This window comes from Anguilla anguilla, chromosome 19 (assembly GCF_013347855.1).
Source record: "Anguilla anguilla isolate fAngAng1 chromosome 19, fAngAng1.pri, whole genome shotgun sequence".
NCBI classification, from domain to species: Eukaryota; Metazoa; Chordata; class Actinopteri; order Anguilliformes; family Anguillidae; genus Anguilla; species Anguilla anguilla.
The window spans coordinates 12,111,127-12,134,743 of record NC_049219.1 but is presented as its reverse complement, the minus strand read 5'-3'; the positions used below and the strand labels follow the sequence as shown (position 1 = coordinate 12,134,743).

Sequence of the window (23,617 nt, the reverse complement as noted above, 5' to 3'; positions counted from 1 at the left end):
AGCAACGTATTGAAGTGTCAAGCTTTTGCCCGTCAAGTCACCAAATTAATCAATATACAAAAAAAAATCGTGGTTACGATTGAAAACTAAGGATTTACACTACTACTATATTACACTGGTCATTAAGTGACGTAAAAACAGATTTGTGGACATGCGCATTGCGCGTCCGTTTTATTGCAAGTCTAAACTGCACAGAAGTAAAAACGGAATCTCATCTTTTCGATTCGAATTTATACCGCACTCGTGCGTGCTGTTTACCCGTTTGAAGCTCCCCTGTGGTGTGCCTGTACGGCCTGGATCGGGCCTTAGGAACCCAGGTAAATTTTCCGCCATCGCACCTAAGCCAGGAATATCACAACGCACGTGAATGACATCAGTAGCCTAAACACCGTACAGACGGTGTAGTGGCTAGATAGCTTACATCACAAAGTTCTGAATGATCCTGGACTGTTGTCTGTGGTCTCCCTCTGAGGAGATGTGCATGAGATCGTGTGCGTGTCGTGAGGTGTGCGTGCGTGCGTCACGTCAAACGGTACAGAGGTCAGGTCATGGGTCAAATGTAGGGCATGTGACGACTGTCGGAACTGCGGTGTAAACGTAGCAGTGTCATTGGAGGAGAGGCGTGGCTCCACTGTTCATCAGGTTTATCCAAAGGCGGAGCCTGGCTTGCCGTTGCCGTGGTGAGGGGCGGGGTTTCAGAGGCGGGTGTCGTGGACCTCGTCCTCCGCCTCCTCCCGCAGCGAGCTGATTGGCTTAGCCCCGCGCTTGCTGGAGACCCGGCGGTTGAGCGGGAAGAGCTTCTGCCGGTCCAGGCTGCTCATGGCTTGCTTCAGGTGGCTGGTCTCGTTCATCAGCTTCTGGATCGAGTCGTACGTCTTCAGCGAGCTGCCCTCGATCATCTTGGAGATGATTTTTAGAAAAGGGAGGGAGAGAGGGAGGGGGAGAGAGAGGGGGAGAGAGGGAGAGAGAGGGAGAGAGAGAGAGGGTCAAAAGCCAGGTCAGATGCAGGGGTGGCTTGGTCAAGGCAGAGTGACGGACTACACGTTCAATGGAACAGTAGTGCACCGTTTAGGAGTGCCATGCTTGAACATAACCAGTAGAGGGAGGCATGTAGTTTCAAACAGATTGGCTCAAACTCTTTGTTCTGTATGTACTGATCAGATATGCATGCACTGGGGCAACCCAGAACAAGTCATAAGATGTTTGGAAAAAAAGCATGATAATGTTTTTTTCCATAAACTACCCATGCAGCCTTCATGTAAATTCTAGAAAATAAAAATGATTAACATATGAAAGTAACGTGCAAATTTAAACTAAAAGACTAGCACTCTGTGGTCACATCGTCCGTTAACCTTAATATTACTCTTATTGTTGGATGCCTCACGGGGTATACCAGTCATTACAGTGAGAGTAGAATTTAACCAGTAAAACGGCACAGTAGGTTGCTTAGTGACAGGCGAGAGGACAGGATACTGACCAGGAAGGACTGACACTCCAGCAGGGGCTCCACGTGGTGCTCGGAGAGCATGACGGTGCAGTCGGAGAAAGAGTGCTTCAGAGTCTTCCTCAGCACCTGCAGCGTTCTGGGTGGTACAAGCAATGACATCATCAGCACTACCCCCCACAGTAGTCAGCCTACGCCAGGGGTGTCAAACTCCAGTGTTGATGGGCCGCAGTGTCTGTACAAGGCGGTTGCCAGAGTTTTGCCAGTTGAATATAGTGAAGTGAGTTTGTGTGAATCCCCATGTGTGTGTGTTTGCGCTGCGTGACACACACACACACACACACACACACACACACAAGCCTAGCTCCTGGCTCTGTTAGCAACAGCGTGGAGGCCTGGCTTGGCTGGAGTGCGGTGCGGGGGGGTGGTGGGGTGGGCGCGAGGCGGGTGCTCACATGGGGTCCAGGTGGGCGCTGGGCTCGTCCAGCAGCAGGATGCGGGCCTTGCTGAGGACGGAGCGGGCCAGGCACACCAGCTGCTTGTGCCCGTTGCTCAGGACATAGCCGCCGTCCTCCAGCTGGAAGTCCAGCTTGTCCGGGAACTGCTCGATGACCGACTTCAGCCCCACCTGTGGTGCAAAAGCAGAGGTGCAGAACCCAGGGTCAGACTGTAAAATCCTCTCCAGTATTTTGTTCCAGTCCCCTGGATTTGCTAAGGAGCACAATTCTTCAGCCAGGAGGTAGAACTAATTATTGAAATCAGCTGGCTGAGTTCATGTGTGGAAGAAACACATGGCAGGACTTTAACTTTCTGACCCCTGGACTTTCCACCTGTAAGGTTGTCACACTGAAACGCATGGTCAAATGGCCTTTAAGGCAGCAGTAAATGTACATATGTTAGCTGCATACTCACAGAACATCATATAACATTCAATATGGAGGTGCGATTTTAATCACGACTCACAGATAAACAGAGACCCGATTTTTGGCGTAAGGTTTACCTCCTCTGCGACTCTCCAGAGCTCCTCGTCGCTGTGTTTGAGATAGGGGTCCAGATTCATGCGAAACGACCCCGTCAGAATGAAGATTTTCTGCACAAAACAGGAAGAGGAGATGGGATCAGGATGTTGTTATCAGCAGCGATCTTGCAGCCCTGCTCCTGCCAATCTCAGCACGTTTGAATTATACGAGTTGGGATTTTGCAAGAGTATGATTTTTTTCAGGAAGCTTTTTGGAAACAAATGTTACTTGTTTTTATTCCATGACTGTAACCATTTTTTCCCCTTTATTGTCCAGATTGGCTCTAATCTCCAGTTCCAGACACAGTCATATGGAGATATTTGTGAGATTTAAGAGACGTATGAGTAGATCTGACATTTAGGGCAAGTAATGCATGAAAAACGGTGAGTGCAGCCGTGAGTGTGTGCCTGTTTGTGTGTGTGTGTGTGTGTGTGTGTGTGTTTGTGTGTTTGTATCCATGGGTGCATGCATGCGTCTGGTGGTGTTTGGTTACCTGGGGAACCACGCCGAAAGCCTTCCTCCAGGTCTGCAGGGGCACAGAGCTCCAGGAGACGCCGTCGATGGAGATCTCTCCGTCCGTGGAGGCCAGCCGCAGCAGGGCCGCCAGCAGGGTGCTCTTCCCCGAGCCTGTCCGCCCCAGAACGCCCACCTGCAGGGCGAGGACACACACTCCAATGGGCTGCCCGTCCACACCACTGACCTGGGATCAGCGGGCTACAAGATGACAGCTTTCAAACCGTCAAGCGCACATCTGTATCGGGGCCTACTGGAGGAACCACGGCTAAAACGGGTTGGGAGCAAGGTCAGGTGACATGACCTCAGCCTATTAGAAGCATGCATGTCATGCTGCGGCTCCTCCAAATGAGGCAACACATCCAGGGAGAAGCTCCAGAGAACTTCAGCTCATTCGTGGTTAAATGTCTGTAATAGAAATCTCTGCTGTCTGTCCATTTTCTAGGCAAGAGATTAAGTCACTGAAAAGGAACCCATTTACTTACCTGAAAAGGTAAGTTATCTGAGGCTGTGAATCTGAAAATCGTTTATACACCTCCCCAATATTTTTGCATCTAAGCTTGAGTCACCCGGACCTGAGTTTCAACTACTTAGTGAGGACTATAAACACAATTTCCCATCATGCCCATCATCTTACCGTCTGCCCGCCCTCCACGCTGAAGGACAGCTTCTGCAGGACGGCCCTCCCGGCCTCCGTGTACTTGGCGGTGAGGTCCCTGACCTCCATCTGACCCCTGGAGGGCCAGGTGTCGTGGACGTGCGGGTTCTCGATGACCAGGTCCTTGTCCTTGCCCCGGCCCGCGGGCCTGGCCTCCTCCGACGGCAGGTCGATGAACTTGAAGACGCGCTCCACGGATCGCATCTGGAAGCGGGGCGAAAATGGGGTTGCCAGGGGTAACGCAGCCATTAATCGGGTTCCCTCTCGAGGGGAAGGTTTGTTTGGGCTGCCAAATGATGCTTGGCCCGTCTGTTTAAATGTGCGTGGATTTACTGTACATGTTGCAGTGCGCGGGTAAGATTGGGTCCATGTGTGCTTCTTACGGCTTCTACTTACTGTACAAGCACTGAACTGGAATATTTGTAAACGGGGCCTATGAATAATACTTGGGGACTCTTTTCTTTGAATAGTTACCAAGAATTAAAACGTCATAGAGTCTGATTAGCTACTTCTATCCTTCTTAAATTTTTTACTCTTCAAATGAATGCAAAATGAATAAGTTGGAAAATGTGCTGCCCCTGTTCTGCTCTGTGCCATATTAAGAAACAGTGCAGGTGTTACTATGCTGGGAAATGGAGTCCAGTGGATTTGGGAACGGAACGTACCAGGCCGTCCGCTGTGATGCTGGTGATGACCGCCCACTGGAAGGTGCCCAGGATCAGCATGGCCAGGACGATGATGATGCCGATCTCACCGGGCTTGTCCCCTGCAAGGCCACAAAAACAAGCTCAGTGTACGGCCTGCCTCACAGTCTACCCCAGCTGCACGGAGCCTAAACTCTTCCTATTCCCAGCCAATATGGAGACCACAGTTTCTCACAAAGCAAAGCTAAATAACCTCCCACCCCTACAGTCCTCAGTCTGCAGACTTTTCATCATTCTGTTACACAGAACCGGGGGGCACGGGTCCTTACTGTTGGTCCCCACGGCGATGAAGGCGGTGGCGGTGAAGAAGAGGACGAAGAGGATGTCGATGCGGAAGAGGAACCAGCGGAGCGTGGACAGGTACAGGTGCCAGGTGGCGGTGTGGGTGTTGAGGGCCTTGTGGAACAGGGTCTCGAAGTAGGACTGGCGTCCGAAGGCGCGGATGGTCCACAGGCCGCGCAGCGAGAGGATCAGGTGGGAGAAGATGGGACTGCGGGCTGGGGAGGAAGAACAACGTGCAGCCTTAGAGAGAGACTCCGACCCTCTATGTTTCTTTGGAATGTTTTTTTTTTTTCAAAATTCCGAACCAGCATTCTAGAACTCCACTGCTTTGAATTGCCAGTACTGATGGTTAGGGTCTAGCTACGCAACTTTTGTTGCTTGCAACGAAATTGCCTTAAGGATTGCTTCGCGTAACACCACACTGCAATTTACTTGCAGTTCCAGATAGCAATTTAGGTGCTAGAAGCTGAAGTTCATGCAGTAGCCAGAGCAGAGATACGGGTCGCACAGGTTGCCAGGTTTTAACTCGGCCAGCGGCCAGCAGTACCGCAGGAACGCGCGGCGACTTTGACGTCAGACAGTGGAAATGCATTTCTGTGAAGCAGACGAAAGGCTGTTTACCACAAAGTGACCTTTTTACCCGCCCCCCCCCGAATAAAACCCAGTGTAAAAAACAGCACACGCGACGCGCATGGGACGATCGGGACAGGCCGGCGCTCCAGAGCGCACCTCTGACCCGCTCCTCGCTCGTCGCCCATCGCGCCACGTCGGCGCAGCGTGTGACCGATGCCAGGATGCCGGTGCGGAAATCCCCGCTCGCATTCCCCTTCCAGCTCCCGCCGCACACACTCCGCCCTGCGTGCGCCGCGTGGAAACAGGCAGGAGCGACAGAGCGACCGACCGCACGGCGGCCATGTTGGAGAGATGCAGCGAGAGGGCGAACAGGGCGCCGGCAAGCTGAATGCAGGACCGGGGTGCTTGCTTCTCCCTCATTGGATCATGAACAGTTGGACCGTGAGCAGATTGGACGAGACGTGAACTCTTCCCCCCCCCCCCCCTTTTTTTTTTTACGGCTTCCTTTGTGAGTACCCGTCACTCCTCGGCCCAGGAGTCATCCGCCTGCTCTGCTTCCACTCCCGTTTTCCGCCATCAGCGTGACCCCTTCCCCCCCCCCCGCTCCCGTCCCCCCCGCCACCAGACTCTATGGCTGAGCCGACAATGTCTCCTCTCTTTCCCAAACGAAATCAAAAACACCGGCTCATATCCCACCTCCTTCCCCACTTCCTGTCAATAGCCCTTCTATACAATATGGAGACTGACACAGTTACCCCTCTGTACAGTATGAGAGTGACACAGTTTGCAGTATGCTAAATTGTGCCCAGTCAATCATGCACCTATACAGTTACATGCAGTGAACCGCGTTGTCTGGCTAGCCCTAGATAAAATGGTGCTCTACAGACCTTACAGCTATTAAGGTCAAAAATTGACTTTTTCTGGTGTCACTCAAACCTTGTGTTGCACTTGTGTATGATGAAGAGCACTTCTGAATGGATGGCGGCAAACAGGTCACATGACCCTAAAGAGCACAGGGGCGCAGCCGGGATCGCGGGCGGCCCGATTTCACCCCCCGCCGCCTCCTCACCTTCGGCCTCCAGCTGCCTGAGCTGCTGCGCGGTGCGGAGGAAGTACTTCCTCAGGATCACGAAGACGATGGTGAGCGGGATGGCGGCGATGAAGATGTACGGCCTCATTATGGACACCACGAAGATGGCGCCCAGCACGATCAGGGTCAGCTACGGGAGGAAAGATTAAGAGTGGTCACCATGGCTAGGCCCTATTAGAGGGGTAGAGTAACTATTAGAAGAGTAGTCTACCCCTCTAATGGAGGATAGATGTAAATTGGGTGAGGGCTGGAAATAGACCCAGGGCAAGTTCCCAGATGGCCACAAGAGAGAAGCTGAACTGTGTAGCACATCCTCTTTCGAGAGTGGAAATCCTGTCCTGATCCTGCTGGACGCCTCGTTTGACACATTTATCACCCCATTGATAATCTCGCTCACAAGGGAGACTAAAAGTAGATCCATATCACTGAATCAATAAAGATCTTAAGGCCAACATTCTGTGTGTGAATACGTCCATTGCTAACTTTGTGAGGCGCCTCTGTGAATACATTTTATCAAATGTGTGGGTTTGTGCCTTATGTGAAGAATTTTGCATCCTTCCAAAGGCTCATCCAGTTACCCACCTGGACCAAATCGAACAGGATGAGGGGCAGCATGTCGTCGATGGTGGCCATGTCTTTGGTGAATCTGTTCATAATCCGACCTGGGAGACAAGAAAAATTCTGAAAAAGCTGCACAGTTCAGACAAAGCTCACGGGTCTGCAAAAATCCATTTGTTTCATCGTCAAGGTCAAACACCGCAGTCCAGGAATCGCCCGGCGCAAACCGCTGTTTTTGTATAAAATGTAACTGGCAGACGTCCAGGGGAGACACAGACTGACCCGGACCTTGGATGCCTCCAAGACAACGTGCGTCATAGCAGGGTTTCCACGCAAGCCCGCCTCAGACTGGAAGTGCTCTAGGGGGGGAGGGGGAGGGGGAGGGGGCGGGGGGGAGGTATGGGGCTGCTGCAGGAGGGTAAAGTGTGGGCTGTGAGGGGTGGGGCTGTTCCCAAGCAGGTATTGGGGGGGGGGGGGGGGGGTCAGGGGGTTGGGTGTGGCTATGAAGGGATGGGTGTGTAGATGGGCTGTTAGGGGGAGGGTAAAGTGTGGGCCATGCTCCGGTGGGGTGGTGGGGGATTGGGGTGGGGTGGGGGGGGGCAGGCTGTTAGGGGGAGGGTAAAGTGCAGGCCATGCTCCAGTGGGGGTGGTGGGGGATTGGGGTGGGGTGGGGTGGGATGGGGTGGGGGGGAGGCAGGCCGTTAGGGGGAGGGTAAAGTGCAGGCCATGCTCCAGTGGGGGTGGTGGGGGATTGGGGTGGGATGGGATGGGGTGGGGGGGAGGCAGGCTGTTAGGGGGAGGGTAAAATGCGCGTGCGCCCTCGTACCCGACTTCATGGTGTTGAGCACGGCCATGGGCGTGCGCAGGACGGCGCTGAGCATCTGCTCGTGCAGCTTCTTGGACACGGTGAGCAGCGTGTGCACCAGCGGCAGCCCCCGGAAGAAGCCCAGCGCCAGCACGCTCTCCGACGTCGCCACGTAGATGTAGATGATGTAGTACGCGCTGGTGGGCGTGACGATGACCGCGTAGTGCGTTCCCTGGGAGGACATGTTGGGGTGCGTGCTCTCGTCCTCCTCCCGCCAGATTTTACTGAAAGTTTTGACAGCGCAAGAGGATTATGGGTAAAAGGGAGGGGTGTGGTGGCTGGGGCATGAAGCTGCCACCCAGTGGCAGAGATGCTGTATACGACGTGTCGCTATATACGATGCTTGATAAATACTGTACATGCACTGCTAAAAAATGTTAACAAAAACAGCAATGATCTGACTTGGCTTTGAAATTGCTTCGTATCCTATAGTATATTTCATCTTGTATTTCTAAAACTGAAAAGACTACAGAGTCACCAACAGTAATTAAACACAAGTGTGATGAACATTCAACAGGGAACTACATTTTGATTTGCCAAAAAATAAGAAAGGTACTCACTCAGTAATCAGAAATATGCCAATCACTGACCCAGCCACCTAAACCAAGTGCATACAATAGAACATTTCAGATAACAAGACATGCAGACTCAAACTTCATTTTATTTGGAGTATTATCTGAGATGCAAATAGTACTCTAAATAAATCGTTTATCATTGCTGGCAGAAATCTAAATTAGAGTACAAATACATTAAGAACATTTTTGTTTTCATTTCACTGATTTTCTTAGTAGAGTACAATTGCTTTGCTTATGAAATTTTTTCTTTTCTTTTTTTTTTTTCCAGCATCGCACAATTACCTCAATCACAAAGACCACAGCGATGAAGATGAGGGTAAAAACAAGGTTCCTGTTGGTGGACACGTATCTGAAGTACGTGCTCCATGAGGTAGTCTCAAACACATTCTCACGTTCGTCTGCAAAACATTCCTGTTGGAATAAAGGTGGAAAAAATGTCTCATTTGTACTGTACTGTACTTGTACTGTAACACAAGTATACAGTAAATGTAAATGAAGGGCAGTTTCAGAAATCAGGTTTCAGATCTGTGTACCTGTCTAAATCGCACCACTGAATATAACACTTTCTTCCACAGTGAGATTTTATTACTTGCTCTGAGCAGAGTGGAGTTTTCATTTAAACAGCCCAAATACGCTTGCATAGTTACTTTTTTTCCCTCTCTCTGTAGTTTATTAGTTCTACCCTTAGATGCGCCTCTACAATGCCAGTTAAACCCCTCGACCTCTGGCTGCCTGTCGCTAAGCGGACACGCCCACCTCCATGTCCTCCTCCTCCACCTCCTCGCTGATGTCGTAGACGCTGTCGTTGGAGAGGCGGCGGGCGTAGACGTCCAGCTCGGAGGCCAGCTCGCTCTGGGGCTTGGCGGACAGCCTGCGGCGGAAGGCCTGCTGGTTCTGGTCCCGGCGCTTCTGGTCCTGGGCGTTGGTGATGAAGGCCAGGACGGACTGGCGCCGCTGGCGGGAGAGGGTGTGGGCGTGGGCATACACGTTGCCCCGCGGCAGCACCTCCTCCACCTGCTCGTCCTCGGGCACCACCGAGAACCGGTTCTCCGCCGCCTCCTCGTCCTCCTCGTCCTCGGGCAGCCGGGCGTGGGAGAAGCGGCGGGAGGCGGCGGCGGCGGCGGAGGCCGCCAGCGGGTTGAGGACCAGCGAGGGCCGGCGCTTGTCCGGGCCGTCGCCGGGGGCGTCGGCCCGCGAGCCGGTCGTCTCGTCCACGGAGACGCGGCGCAGCGTCTCGGTCAGCACCGAGCCCCGGCGCTCGGCCGCGATGCTGTCGTACGACCCCAGGCCCAGCAGCAGCGAGCTGAAGTCGGGCCGCTTGGACTGCAGCTGGGCGAAGGTGCCGTAGAAGTAGCACATGCCGTTGTGCAGCAGCAGGATCTTGTCGGCCCGTTTCAGGTGCTCCAGCTTGCTGGTGACCACCACGCGGGTCTTGGCAGCCATCAGTTTGCACAGGCACCTGCAGGCGGAGACAGAGGTGTGTGTGAGCAAAGATAATCCACTCAAATCAAAGCAAACACACTGCGGCTGGCAGTGGCTACGATCACCGCACAGTAAAATGGGGAACCAAGATCACCACACAGTAAAATCAGGGACCAAGTGGTACATATTAGAGTTGACTTAACGCTGTCAGGGTTGAATTAACACTGGACATTTTACTGTCCAGGAGTTGACATAAGTGGTACGCAAGCAGGCATGCATGGCAAGAATATTAAAATGCGCAATAATTTGATTGTATCTATTTTCTAGGTACGTATCTATTTTCATGTACACTTTAAAAATGGTGCACGTTTTAATATTTTATCCATGCATGCATAGCTGCGTTCCGCTCATGTCAATCTCTGGCAATCACACTAATCTGATGCTCAGTGTGGGCAATCCGTGAAAACTTTATTCTTCTGACCTGTTGAATATTTCTTTCTCCGTCACAATGTCCAGGTGAGTGAAAGGAGAGTCCAGGAGGTACAGGTCAGCATCTTTGTACACCGCTCTGCAATAACAAACCAAAAAAATACCTGTCAATCATGTGCCGAAATATGAATGTGTGAAAGTGAATGTGTCGAAGGGCACCGACATTTTGAACGGTCTTCTAAAACAAACAAGATTTAAAAAATGAGATACAATCTATCATATTCAGGTCATATTGTACTAGCACTGCAACCAAAGGTTTACCAAGGCATTCATAAAGTATGTGTAGACAGTATATAACAGCTCCATGAGGCATTTATTAAGGAGGTACTGTATGACGGGCTGTGAGTGAAACAGAGGGGTACGCGGGCGCGACCGTTACCTGGCCAAACCGATACGGGCCCGCTGTCCGCTGCTGAGCGTCACCCCTCCCTCCATCAGGGGGGTCTTGTCTTTGGCTGGGAGGAGGGCGAGGTCCTGCATCGGGACGGGACAGTTTTTAGGGCAGAGGTCGTACATTTACATTTACTAGCCTTGTGCTGTGTGCTGTGTGTGGGGCAGTCCAAATCCCACAAGTGCAAAGGTTAGGCGACTCCCTTAATTTGATGGCTACCAGTTACCTGTCCTATTTGCGCCCATAAAATTTGGCTCAAATTGATACGTTAAATGTGTTGTAAGGGGAAGGCGCTATCTGCAACAGTTTTACTGTCGCACGGTTTTACAATGCACCATTTTCACACATGCACCAAATAATACGCTTGTGTCATATGAAATGCATATATGTACAAATACAGCCAAACATGGTCATGCGACACAACACTGCATAAACCACAAGCACCCGCTTGGCCAAGCACACACATGCAGTGTGTGAAAGTATGCTAGGACATGGTGTTTATATGCAGGCTCCACAAAGAGAACGGAGGGTACTTATCGGAGACCCACAATGTGATAGACTGCATTCATTTTTATTAGAGCACATGTACTGTATGGAGTCCACAAGGGTCATTAGCATTTCTAATAGAACACCAACAGAGGGAGGGGTGACTGTGTGGGGGGAAGAAGCGATAAAATCTCCTACCTTTTAAAGGGCTGTTGTCATTACGATAGCAAGCAGAAATGTTCAAAAGCACACCGTTACACAGGGGTAAACAGCTAGCATTCATCTCACAGCCCAATCACTTTGGTCTAAGCGTACGCGTAAATACTCTTTTGGAAGTCTTTCCACAATGTATATATTTCACTGCAAACTGCTTTATAGAATTGCAAATGATTGTAATCTCTTTACAGACACTTCTTTTTCTAAAAAGCCGTCTATAGGGCACATCAAGGGTTACTTAGAGTAGTGACAACTAAGGGAATGTACACCGATCAGCAAGTCACAAAATGGACACTAAGTTCTGTTGTAGAATTGGATAAACAGTGACACTACCATTATACCTGCTGGGAGTAAAACTCTTCCCAAATTGTCTTGTTTAAGGGCCAAGTTACTAAATGCAACCAATTCAAAGAGGCAGGTGCCAAGACATGGAATAAGGGCAACTTCCCAAACTAGCCAGTTAGAAGTTAATTAAGTCAACAGATGAGAGTTGCCAGTCCAGTTAGGTTGCTCCATTCAAGGCTGTGACCTCCACAAGTGTCCAAATAAACAGAAACGATCAATGACGCCTGGTAAAGGTCTTTCACAGGGCACATTAACATTGCAAATGAGCGCTCCGTTCAAAATGGAGAGGGAATCCCAGACCCGTCTGCGTCTGGCAGCTACAGGGTGTGGTGAGATTAACCTTAAGCACAGCCATTAACCCTGCTACTTTCAATCTGAGCTTCCAGTACGCACGGTTGACATTTAGCGGCTGTTGTTGTCATTTCTCTCCACCGATTTGTTTCACGCTGCCGGTGTTTGCTTTGACAATAAAGCCATTGTTTTTGGTGAAACAGCAATCGAGGCGCTCACTTTTCTGGCCCCGGGGAAGCATGCAGGCTGCGACCGGCGCCCCTACAGGCGGGTTGCGGAATGTCACCTGTCTATCCAAGTTTCCAGACTTGCATTACATCATAGCGCCCCTCCTCCTAAGTGGGTGAGGGGAGGGGGGGGGGGGGTAGCACAGGAGGGAACAGGAGCCTTACTCAGCCTCAGAAACCAGGACATTTTGCTCTCTGTATCTGCTGTCTGAACTATGGAGCTTTCACTCGTCATAGACTGTCCCGAATGCCCTGGGAATATCTGACTGGCCCTCTCAGCGTTGAGAGAGAACAAGACAGTGGAGTTGGGGGGTGGGGGGGGGGAATTGTGCTGTGCTGAAATTGCTAAATAGGTGTAACGTGAAACACCTCTGCACCTCACCAAAGCTCCTGGGCCAACCTGGTGTTGACAACTTGAGAGCAAAACGTCACCATTTTGAAATGCGACAGTGCCTTTTTGTAGACAGAAGTGGGTCACCGCTGTCTCTGAGCAAGTTCAGTCTCCATGGTTTCACAGCACCCAGGTAATGATGCATGAATGTAGACTGTTCTTTTTTCTGAGCAAGTGAATGTCTGGTAGTAACTTCTGAGTAAATGGGGTGGTAAAGCTGCCGTGGTCTTTGGGAGGGACTGAGAAAGAGAGAGAGAGAGAAGAGATGGAGAGAAAGAGTTGGAGTGACAGAGAGAGGGTAGAGATAGAGGGGGAGGGAGATAGAGAGAGGAGAGAGGGAGAGAAAGAGTGAGGGAGGGAGAGAGAGGGAAAGAAAGAAAGGAGAGTTGTGTGGATGGAGGTGACGGTGCGGTACCTCCTCCAGCTGGCAGGCGTTGATGACGCTGGTGTAGCGGTACTCGTCGTAGGTCAGGCCGAACAGGATGTTGTCCCGGATGGAGCCGGGCATGATCCAGGAGGTCTGCGGGGAGAAGGAGATCCTGCCGCTGTGCTTCACCTTGCCCTCCGAGGGGACCAGCTCCCCCAGGATCATCATCAGCAGGGAGCTCTGCGTGCAGGCACAGGGAGCAGGCCCAGCTCATGCAAAGCGCTATAACATTGACAAAACATTCCAGGAACGTTGCGAGAACATTTTGTGCTCTGCGGACAGGCACAGGGAGCAGGCCCAGCTCATGCAAAGCGCTATAAACATTGACAAAACATTCCAGGAACGTTGCGAGAACATTTCGTTTTCTACTGGGAAGTGGGCACCACCGGGAGAGTCTCTGCTGGTGGTTTGTGGCGTGTTTCAACATCATCAACACTCGCACTGTGCAAACACACTGACGTGACGTATGCCACTGCCCACAGGCCCACAGGTGTGCGCTACCTTTCCTGATCCAGTCGAGCCGGCGACAGCCAACATCTGCCCCTTCTCCAGGTGCAAGCTGATGTTCTTCAGGACGGGCGTGACGTACAGGTTGGTGAAGAACAGTCCCGCGTCGCCGTTGGGGTGTCCGCTGTTCTTGTTCTCCTGTTTGATCTTCTCAAACAGTTCTCCAATTCCCTAAAGGGACGAGACAAGAGGAACCCGGCCTTCAGCTCCTCGACATCGCTCTCACCGCCCTGCCTGAGCCTCGGTCTACCGGACGGCGCGTGGAAGCACCCACCTCATCCCAGGAGGCCGTCACATTCATCAGCTCCACCTCCGTGGTGGTGAGGCTGTACTCCAGCACCTTGTACTCCTCCTTAGTCAGGTACTCCTAGCGAGGAGGCAGACCCACACAACAGCGGTCACAGGACAGACAGTACAGACAGCATTCGTACTGCATTCAATGACATCTAACGCCTTCTAAAGAAAGAACTCATGTGTACTTATGTGGTGAAAACAAACCTCATCACCCATCATTGAAATGGCTTTATGTGGCAAAAAAATCCATCATCCATTAGTGTGGCTAAAAGAAACATTGTTATGGGTAGAAAGGTCTATGGCTAAAAAAACCATATCGCCCGTGGTTGAGAATGGTCTTTATGGGTGACGCTCTTACCTCGATCTTGTTGATGAGGCCCACGGTGTCGTACCACATCTGGATGGAGTTGGGGAACTGGCGGGTGAGCGTCATGCGCAGCACCATGCAGTAGGACAGCGTGGTGAAGATGCGCCGCAGGATGATGCCCTTGCTGAGCGCGAAGGGCACGATGGCGGCGATGATGACGATGAAGGCCGAGTAGAAGTAGGCCGCGCTGTAGAAGTAGCGCAGGGAGCCGATCTTCCTGGTCAGGGTCATCTCGTCCCTGCGGCGAGAGGGTTTCGTTCACGCGCAGCTCGCTGGCCGAGGTCTCGGCGCGAGCAGGCGACTGTGACATCACAGCTGCCTGGTAGAAGCTTCTAGAACACTCATCTGCTTTGAGCAAGGCCTGGAATGCCTCAGTCCGCTGGGCATCAAGATCATAACTGACCTCTCTGCCAAATGAAGCTAAATCAGTCCAGACTGTTGGTTTAATCGTGGTGCTGCATGCCAGGTTGGACTCAAAAGCTACAGGGCATACGTTTTATTATTTTATTTTATAATAAAATAGTAAATTAAAATAACTATTAACAATGTGAAATAATGAGAAAGCATAATAAAAGGAACCATAGAAAATAAAAATTTAATCTGTATTCTCCAGCTTTTTCAGGTGCCCAAAATGGCATATGGCCTCTGTATAAACCAGTAGGGCCTAACTCTGCTCCTGGAGATCTACTGTCCTGTACGTTTTCACACCAACCCTAACAAATCCACACCTCATTCAACAGCTAGAGATCTGCATTGAGCTGCTAATTAGTAGAGCTAGGTGTGCCTAATTAGGATTGAAATGAAAATCTACAGGGCGGTAGATCTACAGGAACAGGGTCGAGACCCACTGGTATAAACCCTCACAGGTGTAAACCCTCCCAGGTGTAAACTGAGCTCTTACTGTCTTATGTTTTTGATGATGGTCTCCATGATCTCCTCCCAGCCGTAGGCTTTGACTGATTGGATGTTCTCCACGATCTCGGACGTGAGCGCCAGCCTCTTGCTGATCAGCTTTGCCCTCTTCGTCCTGGAGGTGGGGGTGGGGTGGGGTGGGGGTGGGGGGGGAGCTCAGTCATGTTAGAGTGTCACAGGTGCCCTGGGGCTGGTCTCTTAAAACCAGTCTGCCCATAACAATTTAATGGGTATATACTGTATCTAACTGGAAATTTGTTTTATATCAATCAAAGGAAATATTTCAGACTGGACATTGCTGGATACCCATCACTCCAGTGAATTATCATCACAAACCAATCAATCTGATTTACAAACCACCCAAAGATTTCAGTACTGGAAGCCTTATTTACACTTTCAGTGCCTTATGAACTGATTTGAGCCATAGATTTGATGAGTGTGAGAGTGGGGAATGTCCTTCCCACGGGTACAGAAGCAGGCGGAGACGGAGGGAGGGGGCAGGGGGGCAGGGGGGTACCTGTAGGGGCCCATTTTCTGGGACAGACAGGCCTGCATGATGGCCAGCAGGGTGAGGGCGGCCAGGGTGCAGAATCCGGACGCCTCGATCAGCTCCCAGATCAGCCCCACGCACAGGATGCACTGCAGCGGCGTGATCCACACAAAGTGCGCCAGACCCAGGCTCTGCAGAGACACCGCACACAGGGTTACACCCCAGTACTGCACAGGGTTACACCCCAATACTGCGCAGGGTTACGCACACAGGGTTACACCCCAGTACTGCACAGGGTTACGCACACAGGGTTACACCCCAGTACTGCACAGGGTTACGCACACAGGGTTACACCCCAGTACTGCACAGGGTTACGCACACGGGGTTACACCCCAGTACTGCACAGGGTTATGCACACAGGGTTACACCCCAATACTGCACAGGGTTACGCACACAGGGTTACACCCCAATACTACACAGGGTTACGCACACAGGGTTACACCCCAATACTACACAGGGTTACGCACACAGGGTTACACCCCAGTACTGCACAGGGTTACGCACACAGGGTTACACCCCAGTACTGCACAGGGTTACGCACACGGGGTTACACCCCAGTACTGCACAGGGTTACACACACGGGGTTACACCCCAGTACTGCACAGGGTTACGCACACAGGGTTACACCCCAGTACTGCACAGGGTTACGCACACGGGGTTACACCCCAATACTGCACAGGGTTACGCACACAGGGTTACACCCCAATACTGCACAGGGTTACGCACACAGGGTTACACCCCAATACTACACAGGGTTACGCACACAGGGTTACACGCACACCCCAGTACTGCACAGGCTCAAGAGATTCAGTTGATCACAGGGCACCACACTGAACCGTGCGCATTACCGCCATTACTTGCATTACTTGGAAGGCAAGGTGGAAAAGGTGGTGAAATGACATGAGTGGGAGCTGCTTTCAACCAGTGTACAGTATCAACAATCAGCACTGCTGCCCATGTTTCCTGGACGGCCTTGACTGTTGTGCTTATATCATCATGCTCCATTATATTTACTCACTGACTACCCGTAAGAATTGAGATACATCCAGCCATTGGCACCTGCTCAGTGTACAATGAAAGAGTGGTTCTGAACCCCTTAAAGTAGGCAGCACGAACCCCAACCAATTCAGGGGTTTATAATTCCCTCGCGATTTTTCCAACGCCTTTCTCATGGGATGAAAGACCCAACTGGGTTTTTTTTGTAAACACAACAAACCACGACTTGGTCTCACACTTGGTTCTGGTGTTACCGAAATGGGAAGATTAAAGAGGCACGGGCTCTAAAAATGAGCAAACGCTGTCATGTGATCGCACGCTTACCTCGTCCAGCTTGTTCAGGTGTGCAGACATGAGACTGACCAGCTGCCCGGTGCTGATGTTGTCCAGAACCCGACTGGAGAGCTTTAGAGTCTAGAGAGATGGACCCACATTTGCAACCATGTGAGCACATTTTTTAAAAATCCAAAGATGATTCATTTTATTCCTTTTCTGTCAGGCCAATATGACCTGGGCTCACACTGTACAAATACAGGGGGAATGACGAATCAGTCAGCTGTGGTCGTCTAGATATGTTTCTGCTAAGTTTATTTCCCCTTTAAGAACAAGGATATAGCAAAGATATTCTATTTAGATGGTGCCATATCTGTAATATATGTTGTTTATTGTAATCATGATAGTAACTTGATGATAGTAATCATGCACCTCCCTCAATAGGGTTCCTGATGTTCTTGTGATATCCTACTGTTGTATCAACGTGGCCAGTAGATGGGTGCTACTTAATATTAAATCTCCAGCTGAGATTTATATCAGATTGTCCTGTTCCACCCCCTCCTTTTTTTTGTTTTATGTTATGTTTTGTATGTTTATGTTTTTTTGTACTGCTTTTGTGAGTATATTTGTGTATCATATGAAAATGAAAATGAAAAAAAAGCAGATTGTACCATTAAGGTGTGTGTGTTGTGGGGGGGAATCACCTTCTTATATATGAGGCTGAACAGGGCTATCCGTATCTGCATTCCCAGGTGGTGCAGTCCGAAGATGGCGGGCTGGAGGAGCAGGAAGCGGGCGGTGAAGAGGAGGCAGAGCCCCAGCGCCAGGTAGAAGCCCTGCGAGCGTTCGGGCGCGTGGAAGGGGTCGAAGGAGGCGATGATCCTCCCCAGCAGCTGCGGCTGCACCGTCTTGGAGGCCTCCTGCGGGCGGGGCGGGGGAAACAAGAGCCTTTAGTCCCGCCGGCCACGCCTCACATTTAAAACACCACCCGTTTAGGGTGAAGAACGCCAGCTCACTCAAGCGATCGGCGATAACGGCCAGTATTAAACAACTGTAAGGTTTGGCTTCCATCTTACAGTTAAAACCCAATGCCCTGAACCCCGCTTCTCAGATCAGTAGACTTGTCTGTGATTTGACTCTAGAGTTTAAGTGAAAAGAGTAACCTGACTGCCTTAAAATGCCTTGAGTTTTGCAAACAACGGATTGTTCAGTTCTTCATACTTCAGTTCCTCACAGTTCATGCAGAAGAAGGATCAAGGTCCGTCGTTCAGCTAACTCAAGATTTTAAGGCAGCCAGGTTACTCGTTATTTTAACTAGAGCCACCTTTCATTTTTTTTTTTTTTTACATTATATCAGCATGACCCTACAACACAAAATGACTGTTCCTGTCACAGTGGGGATTCCTGCCTGACAATATACAAAATGCACCGTAACCTTTTACTTAGTAACATGATTAATATCATTACGTACGATAATCTGACGTACTTGTGGCATTGTTGTGGTTCTTTAAACACCATTATAATTAGCACAGATCTGTTGCTGGCAAATTTTGGATGTTGTGGCATCTCCTTCTGCTTAAAGCCCATGAGACACAGTGCCTTACCTGCTGGAGACTCGCCACTATGGATATTCCAGAGCTGATGATGATACTCTCAACACGTAAACCACACTGCTGTGCGTTATCACTGTTATTAGTGGCACAGCAGACACAGTTCAGTGCTGTGTTCCAGTCAGCACCGTTGTGCGTTTTACCAATTAGCCGTGAGATTATTTTTTTTCCACCCTGCTTTCCGGGTGACTGAAGATCAGATTAACAAACGGGGATCGCTCGTTTCGAGTGAGGTAGGCGCATACGCGGAGGTAATGTACAATTCCCAAATAAGGTTCTCTTCGTCTTTGAAAATGTGGCTCAGGTCTAGTTTATTTCAGTGTTCTGTACAGCACGGCCAATCCCCACAAATTAAATGTAATTAGACAGAGAATAACATGTATTGACCATTTGACTATTATGCTCATATTTAAAAGGCAATTACTAATACCAAGAAATAAGACACAACTGGTTTAGAAAAATATTGTATTACACTATATTCTTGCTTAGTAGACACACTTGTCCTAGGCGGAAAGGTTAGGATTTCCATCATTGCCCATTTATACAGCCAGAAACAATTACTGAAGCAATTCAGGTTAATTACATGGTTCTAGCAAAGAACAAGCTTCCTTACCTTCTTAGCCACCTCCATCGGCTGCAACACTGCCAACCTGACCCCCAGCTTGACACACCCCGCTGATAATGTGACTCATCAAGAGCCTAAATCTGAACCCTGTTTCAGCCCCCCCCCCCCGAAACAAAAAAAAAAAAAAACATAAAACTTACCCCGAAGTAGAGCAGGACTCCGTAGAAGGCGAAAGGCCAGAAGAAGCATCGCGCCAGGGCCCTGAAGAGGCGGGGCCTCTTCTTGGTGGACGCCAGCTCCCTGTCCCATTCTCTGCCCCAGACAGAAACAGGGCCGTAAAACCCGCGTCATTAAACGGGCGTCTCGCCTCCTCGCCGCGCCGCCATTGTTTGGGGGGGGGGGGGGGGCGTCTGTGAACACCCCTGGGGGGTTCGGCGAGGTCTTTAAACGAGGGGGCGACGGCGCGGACTTGACCACCGAAAACCATGCCGACCAAGTACCAGCTGAAAGCTCGTTGTGGCAGATTAAAAATCAGCCAAACTACGTATTACACTGCAAGAGGCTGGTGATTTTTGAAAGGTCATGTTTTGTACTCATTCAGAAAACCATGCAATGACCAAATATGGGCCTGAGGGAACTCTGTGCTGAGTCACATGACGCTACTGCTTCTGCTCAGAGAAGACGCTCAGAAGAACTTCAGAGTCAGTGCAAAAACAATGACATGCACCTGAAAGCGAGATATTTATGCGCTTTAAATTTCAAGGCCGATCGCATGGAAGTAAGGAAATGAGGAAAGTGAGAGGTCTTTTGTCTTTGTCACGGGGCAGAGGGAGCCCAACTGGAAGCGCCATCCCACATTTGAGGCTGAGGCGGCGCTTCTCGTCAGTCCTGTTACCCTGAACCTGCCGCGCGCCCATAATCACTGGAAACACACCGGAGCCTGAAGGGCACAGAAGTGACTTGCTCTTCAGGACCTGAGGCCGTGCCGTCTGCTAGAGTAAACACTGTCAAAGGGCAATCAGACGCAAGTGTGCGCTTCATCTCTCCATCTCTCTCTTTCTCTCTCTCTCTCTTTTTCTCTCTCACCACCAGCTCGGAGAAACGGTGATGAAACCTGCCTTCTCTTGAAGACCACCACACCGTGTTAACAAGAAACAGACAAATTAAATTCCTTGAAAAGACAAACCCGTGGAACTTACAGAGTGCTTAGTACAGTAGCTCTCTGAAAGGTAATCACCCATTCATTGTTTAGCAGAATACCTAATGATTTGAGAGCAGGAAGCCTGGGGACTAAAAAGACTTGGTTTTTTCACCTGCTATAGATTTGATTAATTCAATTTAGCCTTTGTATAAGACTGCAATGCATTTTTAATTAATGTAGTAAAAATGCAAATGAAAAGACACATGAATTTTGAACTGTTATTCCAAGAAAATAATGTATAATCTTCCAGAAATAGTGTTTACTATTTGGGAAACAATCAAATATACAACTACTAAGTCGATGTTCCTCACAATGCTTTATGTAATAGCACTTGGCACGTCCAGTCAAAAATCTTCCCTTACAGTAGTTCCACTCACACTGAACCTCTCTCACATTCCTGAGAACACAATTTTCCTGACTTGGCAACAAACCAATTTGAATGCTGTAATTGAATTGGCTGGGACAAATAGACAAGAGCCTTTCTGCCAAGTGCTCTGACATAGCCTACCTACAGTGTAACTGAGAAGAAATCAGCTTATTGCAGGAGTTTCATAATTTTCTCTCATAATTACCCAAAATAAATATTTTTTTATATATATATGTACAATTAAAAATACGCACCTTTCCAAGCGTTCAGAAAGATTGTCAGCTGTGTCAAAAGATGGAGCTTTATATATATCTGAAAGCTCTAGTTTCTGTTTATACCCCTTTCTCAAAATTGGAGATGTCCAACTAGAACAAAGCAAAAAGAGGTCAGTTACAAGCAGTCACATAATTTAACATGGCTAGTGTCTAAAATCAATACCATTTCTGACCAATAAAATATATTTTACTGTGCCAGGCACCTGCACTTGTCCACAGTTGATCAAGGAAACAATTTCTCGAAATCTTTGTTTTAACTTTAAATTCAAACAAAGAATCGAATGATAGTACACTTTAAAATTGTAGTATTTTCATTGAAAATTGTAAAAAATAAAAACAAAAAACTATAGTTTGTACTATAGATTTTTTTAAAAAAAACATAGTCCAATTTTATATCAGCATATATGTGTATATCATCTGCATCCTATACTTTATGGACAAAATTATTCGATATTACAAGCAATTGTACAATGTTTTTCATGACATGACATTGGATGTAAACATAAAGCAACATGCACAATAATGACCAGTTTCTGTATACATAAACACGGAGTATATACTTTAAGCTAGATAAAATGAAAAGCTACTTTATATGTTATTGCCAGAAGAAATTGAGTAGTTGTACATTTCGAGTCATGATATAAACTTCATATGTTATGAAGTCATTGTGTATCGGTAAATACAACAAATTCGCTCCCGTACAACTGCAAGCTTAAGAAAATAATATAAGTTGCGCATTACATGACCAATTGGCATAAACAAAATGCACTACTGATATTTGTACATTTGAATTCTTATATTTTAAAACCCCATGCACCTGTACAGCAAATTCATTCTTACCAAAAGAAATATCTGGAGAGGAAGTTGGCATCTTCGACAGGTGATTTCTGCATCCTAAAATTGCCACCCGGTTACTTAGTCTGTACCTGCGAGAAGTGTCTCTGGCATTGGGTGTCTCGTTAACTCTGCCCTTTCAAAAAAGACCTCTTGTTTTGTTCTCCACCTTGTGTATAGCACGCAGTGATGTCACTGGTGTGTTGTTTGGCTCAGTCCAGGTTTACAGCAGTGTCAGAGCTCCGCGGTGGACAACCAGGGAGTTTTAGGAAAGCGCATTCCCTCACTCAAAGCGGTTTCGCGACGTAGTTTGCGCAGAGCTGCGCAGCGCCAGCGCCAGAGTTTCTTTGGGTTTTTGAAACGCGAATAGCAAGCTACAGGGCTGACGACTGTCACACATCCTTTCAAGATGTCACTTCCATGAAGAGAACCCGGACGCAAAAGCGGCACCATGCTGCATATTTTGGAAATGACGTCTGGAATAATTCTGCGTAAAAATAAAAGTAAAAGTGCGTAAATTGCGTAATTGTTATTACTGTCTCGGGAATATCTAAAGACATTTCTAAAATGTAGAAAAACTCATCGTAACTCTGTGTTTTGCCTTATAACTATCACTAGAAAACTGGAAACTATCAGTCGCTGTCCATTTACAAAGTTTGTGACGGTTGGAAGCTTGAGTCATTCCTTTTTGCTATAGATGAACATATGGATGGCAATCCCACTGATGGCAAAACATTTCCCTGTAGGATGACCTTTCCTTCCTCTGATTCTCCAGACAAGCAACATAGGTTTAGAGTTTCTCAAAGAATTTCGGTGTAGAATGACACTGCATGATCCTACACATTCAACGAGCTCCAAATTTTATATTCGCACCATATCCAACAATTGATTGTAACAGAACATCCAGTAGGCTAACAGGAAATAGCAGGAAAAGCGCAGTTTATTTGACACTTGATATGCAATGTTGTGACATAGTAGGCTATATCTAATTGACCTTAATTGGAATTTATATTTGTATTATGAATATTGAGAACTTACTTCTAGTCGCGTTAATTGCCTATTCTGTTCAATCATTAATTCCGAGAATTAGGAGAACTGTCAAATGCAATTGCTTGTAACATTGGCAGGAATACAGCGTTTTTTTACTGCTTGAAATAAGTGCAATAATTCTTAACTTCAAGGACTAAAATCTCGTCAAATTATAAATATTAGAATAGGATATGTCAAATACTACATGAAGTTTAATATATCCTGGCTTCGTTTGGGCTTATTGCGAATCTAAGATAATCTAATTGGAGTGTTAAACCAACTCCTGAGATAGCTATGTTTAATAGCATATAGGTCAAAATCCTAGAATTAATATATAGTATCGTGAAATGCCAATGCAACTATTCGGCTATAGCCCAGCAACAATTTTGGACTTAATTTACAAAATGTAAAATCTTGGCAAATTTTGTGCAGTTATTTACTTCTTGAAGAGAAGTTAAAGTTAGGAAAAAAAGGCATTGCTGTAGAACTCCATTGCTTTCAATTACCAGCAGTGATTGTTACATCTGCATTAGAACGCTCAGTTAAGAACATCCCCAAGTGTATCCATCCAACTCTGGCAAGATGGTTGGAGAACTGGACCCGTTTTGAATGACCTTCATGTGACATTTTGCATTCGCACAACTGTCGGAAAAAACAGGACTTCTCAAGATTTACAAGCAAGGTGTCCTTCAGTGTCATACATCAAATGGCTAAGCCTAATCCTGGCTGGAAATGGTTTGCTTCCCAGCAAAACCCTCATATCTGGAGCAGTGTCTCTTTGCATTACTGTTTTCAATGTGTCTGTTGTCCTGCCAGCGATGGGAACCAATTAGAATATGAGTCCCCTTTCTTCATCTGACATTACTTAATG

At 48.5% G+C, this 23,617-nt stretch overlaps 1 protein-coding gene and 1 long non-coding RNA gene across 3 annotated transcripts; one reads left to right on the top strand and one right to left on the bottom strand.

Moving 5' to 3' along the window:
- Positions 1 to 695: 695 nt before the first annotated feature.
- On the bottom strand, positions 696 to 21,822 carry LOC118219051 (cystic fibrosis transmembrane conductance regulator-like). Its single transcript, XM_035401873.1, has 27 exons — positions 21,724 to 21,822; positions 20,863 to 20,973; positions 19,241 to 19,352; positions 17,570 to 17,785; positions 16,917 to 17,006; positions 15,564 to 15,727; positions 15,036 to 15,161; positions 14,126 to 14,372; positions 13,748 to 13,840; positions 13,468 to 13,644; positions 12,955 to 13,146; positions 10,572 to 10,666; positions 10,185 to 10,271; positions 9,038 to 9,740; positions 8,564 to 8,692; positions 8,267 to 8,304; positions 7,668 to 7,930; positions 6,866 to 6,945; positions 6,263 to 6,413; positions 4,608 to 4,835; positions 4,300 to 4,400; positions 3,614 to 3,838; positions 2,957 to 3,112; positions 2,445 to 2,534; positions 1,900 to 2,072; positions 1,478 to 1,583; positions 696 to 899 (listed from the first exon to the last, which is right to left on the bottom strand). The coding sequence occupies exons 1-27, from the start codon at positions 21,774 to 21,776 to the stop codon at positions 696 to 698; spliced, it is 4,410 nt and encodes a 1,469-aa protein (XP_035257764.1). The 5' UTR covers positions 21,777 to 21,822.
- On the top strand, positions 4,296 to 9,113 carry LOC118219052. Of its 2 annotated transcripts, none has more exons than XR_004763649.1 (3): positions 4,296 to 4,698; positions 8,550 to 8,635; positions 8,950 to 9,113. It is a non-coding gene; the product is annotated as an uncharacterized LOC118219052 (long non-coding RNA). The 2 variants fall into 2 exon arrangements; XR_004763648.1 differs by lacking the exon at positions 4,296 to 4,698 and adding an exon at positions 7,783 to 7,896.
- Positions 21,823 to 23,617: the final 1,795 nt, after the last annotated feature.